Source organism: Tupaia chinensis, unplaced genomic scaffold (genome assembly GCF_000334495.1).
Source record: "Tupaia chinensis unplaced genomic scaffold, TupChi_1.0 Scaffold000065_1, whole genome shotgun sequence".
Classification (NCBI taxonomy): Eukaryota; Metazoa; Chordata; class Mammalia; order Scandentia; family Tupaiidae; genus Tupaia; species Tupaia belangeri.
In genome coordinates, this window is record NW_006159523.1 from 3,082,977 (window position 1) to 3,085,752 (window position 2,776).

At 35.8% G+C, this 2,776-nt stretch overlaps 1 protein-coding gene across 1 annotated transcript; it reads left to right on the plus strand.

The window, feature by feature from the left end:
• The first annotated feature begins 1,042 nt into the window (after nt 1-1,042).
• Nucleotides 1,043-1,285, plus strand: LOC106733221 (protein CEBPZOS-like). The gene has a single exon (XM_014581966.1). The coding sequence runs from the start codon at nt 1,043-1,045 to the stop codon at nt 1,283-1,285; it is 243 nt and encodes an 80-aa protein (XP_014437452.1).
• Nucleotides 1,286-2,776: the final 1,491 nt, after the last annotated feature.

Here is a 2,776-nt window from a genome sequence, read left to right on the forward strand (position 1 = left end):
CAGTTTGGAAGAAAAGCAAAATACATGGGAGACACATTACACCTAAGGTACTTCTGGGTACTCTTTAAGAAGACATAATTTTATCAACAGTGGACAGCAGTTCTGACATCATGCTGAACCTCGGCTAGAAAAGCATACTGTTTATTGTTAGACAAATGCTCCGATGAAAAGAATTCTATGAAAGTGTTCATACCCTGTAAGTAATCAGCAACCCTTACTTACAGGTCAGTGTTTTCTCCTTGACCATTTGTTTAAGTGGCAGTGTAGATGGATAGAATGATTGACTTTCATGGTTTATTTAGTTTATTTCTACAGTAATCTATAGTCATCTGGGTAGACCACAATGGCAAGTCTAAAGTTAAGTTATGTGCAAGCAATGTTCAATTCCAATGCCTATTTGTGATCCTTCCAATTCCCAGTTAGGTCATGCCACTTGCTGATGTGTACCACTTACCGACCTGACCTAACCTGCCCAGTTCCTAAGTGTGTGTGCTCTGGTCCAGAAACTACAAACAGGAGCCCTGGAAGTAGAGTGTAACTACTGAAAGTGTTTTCTTTGGCCCATTGGTGTTTTTGCATAGTTTTTTTTTTTTTTCTTTCATTCTCTTTTCCTATTTTAATTGAATTAGTTGCTAACAACTCATAACTGATACAGTTCATATAAAAATCTAGATTCTTGGTTTTGCTTGAAAATTTGAACTGCCAGCCACATCAGGCTTCTACTCCTGCAGGGCGCACTGTGTTGGAAGTAGCAGCTACTTTAAAAACAGGGAATTGAGGGGCCATGCACCCTAGGGGGCCACAACACCAACTACTACCTCCCTCCCACTGGGGCTTAGGATAGCATCCATTTGTCAAGCTTCTGCTGTAGCTTTTTAACATCTGATTCCATTTACTGATTTATGTGGCCTGCTGGACTCTGCAGGCATTTGAGTTAACACTTCCCATGGTTTTTTTTTTTTCTTTTTCTTGTCAATTTTGTGAACCCATAATATCTAGATAAAGTCAATGAGTGTCGAGTCTGGAGAGCTAGGGACTTGGGATGGCCTGTACTATGGAACCACTGTCAAAGAAGATCTTCAAAGAAGTTTTAATAGCTGAACTTCTTGGCGTTTTCAGAGCATATTTTTTGTTTACTAAAATTAACGTAAGCCAAGATTTCAGGCATACAATGAACAAGAAATTCCCTTTCATCTTAGAAGTTTATTACAAATCCATCGAACAATCTGGAATGTATGGGGTCAGAGAACAAGATCAAGAAAAATGGCTGAAGAACAAAAATTAGGACCAGTCATCACGCTCAGCCTCCCGTCTCTGCTGTTTGAGACCTGTGGGAGAAGAAAGATGCGCCTTTCACACTGCAGACTCTTGGGGCCCACAGCACATCCTCTGGAGTACCAGAGACTTCTGCTCTGCCCTGGCTTGAGTTTCCCACCCACCATGCAAGTCAACTACTTGCTTGTTGCTTTTCTTCTGTATTTATTGTTAAATATAAACATTTTACAAATAAAAGACTAAGTAAAGAAAAGAAAAAAATAAAAAGAATGAGTGTGTGAAATCTTAACCATGTCATCTCATAACCCATATATGGCCACAGACACTACAGTTTTTTGACTCCATCCTTTAATTTAATATGTAAATAAAAAATTTTGCACCATATTCTACATTTATGGTGCAAACTTCAGTCCATTTGTAGAGTTTCAGGAGTAAGCAAACGTGACTGGTCAGGGGCAAGACTGACTGGGCACCCTTGTCTTCCTCTCTCATCTCTTGCTCAAAACTCCTGCTCCTTCTGCCCACCTCTGGCCTTCTTGCCATCAATTCTCTCAGTTTCTACAACTCCACTGATACCTTTTTCCTCAAAAAATAAACTCAGTCTTCCCATCATTGCTCTGAGTAGTGGCTATCATGAGGCAAACAATTATAGCAGTTGACAATATTTACTTATGTCTTCAGTGATAAATCAAAAAAATTATAAGAAATAATTTACAACTAGGCACTGAAAAGACTAATCCAGTTAAATCCTTACTATCTGACTGTTTTGATATCAACTTTTCTCTGAGCTATATAAAGTATTCATGAAAAGAGACTTATCTTTCTCAGAGACTCCTGTATATAAAGTTAAATTATGAATATATTTTATGAGACTTGAGAGTCATAAATAAGTCCAGGCTAGAATGAATCAATAATATGGGACTTTCACTTTCAAAAAAAACATGGAACCTGGCTACAACAACAGCAGAGGTATCTATGCAAAAAAAAAAATATAGGTCAGAAACCTGATAAAGTATCCAGTCCCCGTTTGATCTCTGCAAGCAGAAAAATAATAATAATATATAAAATTGTTATATATAAGATATATAAAACTTTCTCTATCACTTTAAAATACATATACATATATACACATATGTATGTATAGTGTGTTAACTAATATATATATATTTATGTGCATATACATATATACAGATACATGTGTATGAATAATATTCATATATAAAATTGTTATATATAATACATAAAACTATCACTATCACTTTAAAAACTTATGTACATATATACACAGATATAAGTATAGTCTGTTAAAATATATGTATATATTTATGTGCATATACGTATATATAGATACATGTGTATAAATGTCTGTGTGCGTGTGTATAATTTAAACAACAGAATATAAACACCTTCAAAGAAGTATATGACTTCTTGATTTCCTGGTATTGCCTATTAATGGCATGAAAAACTGGTGATCATACCCAGTCCAGCAATGTGCATGAGT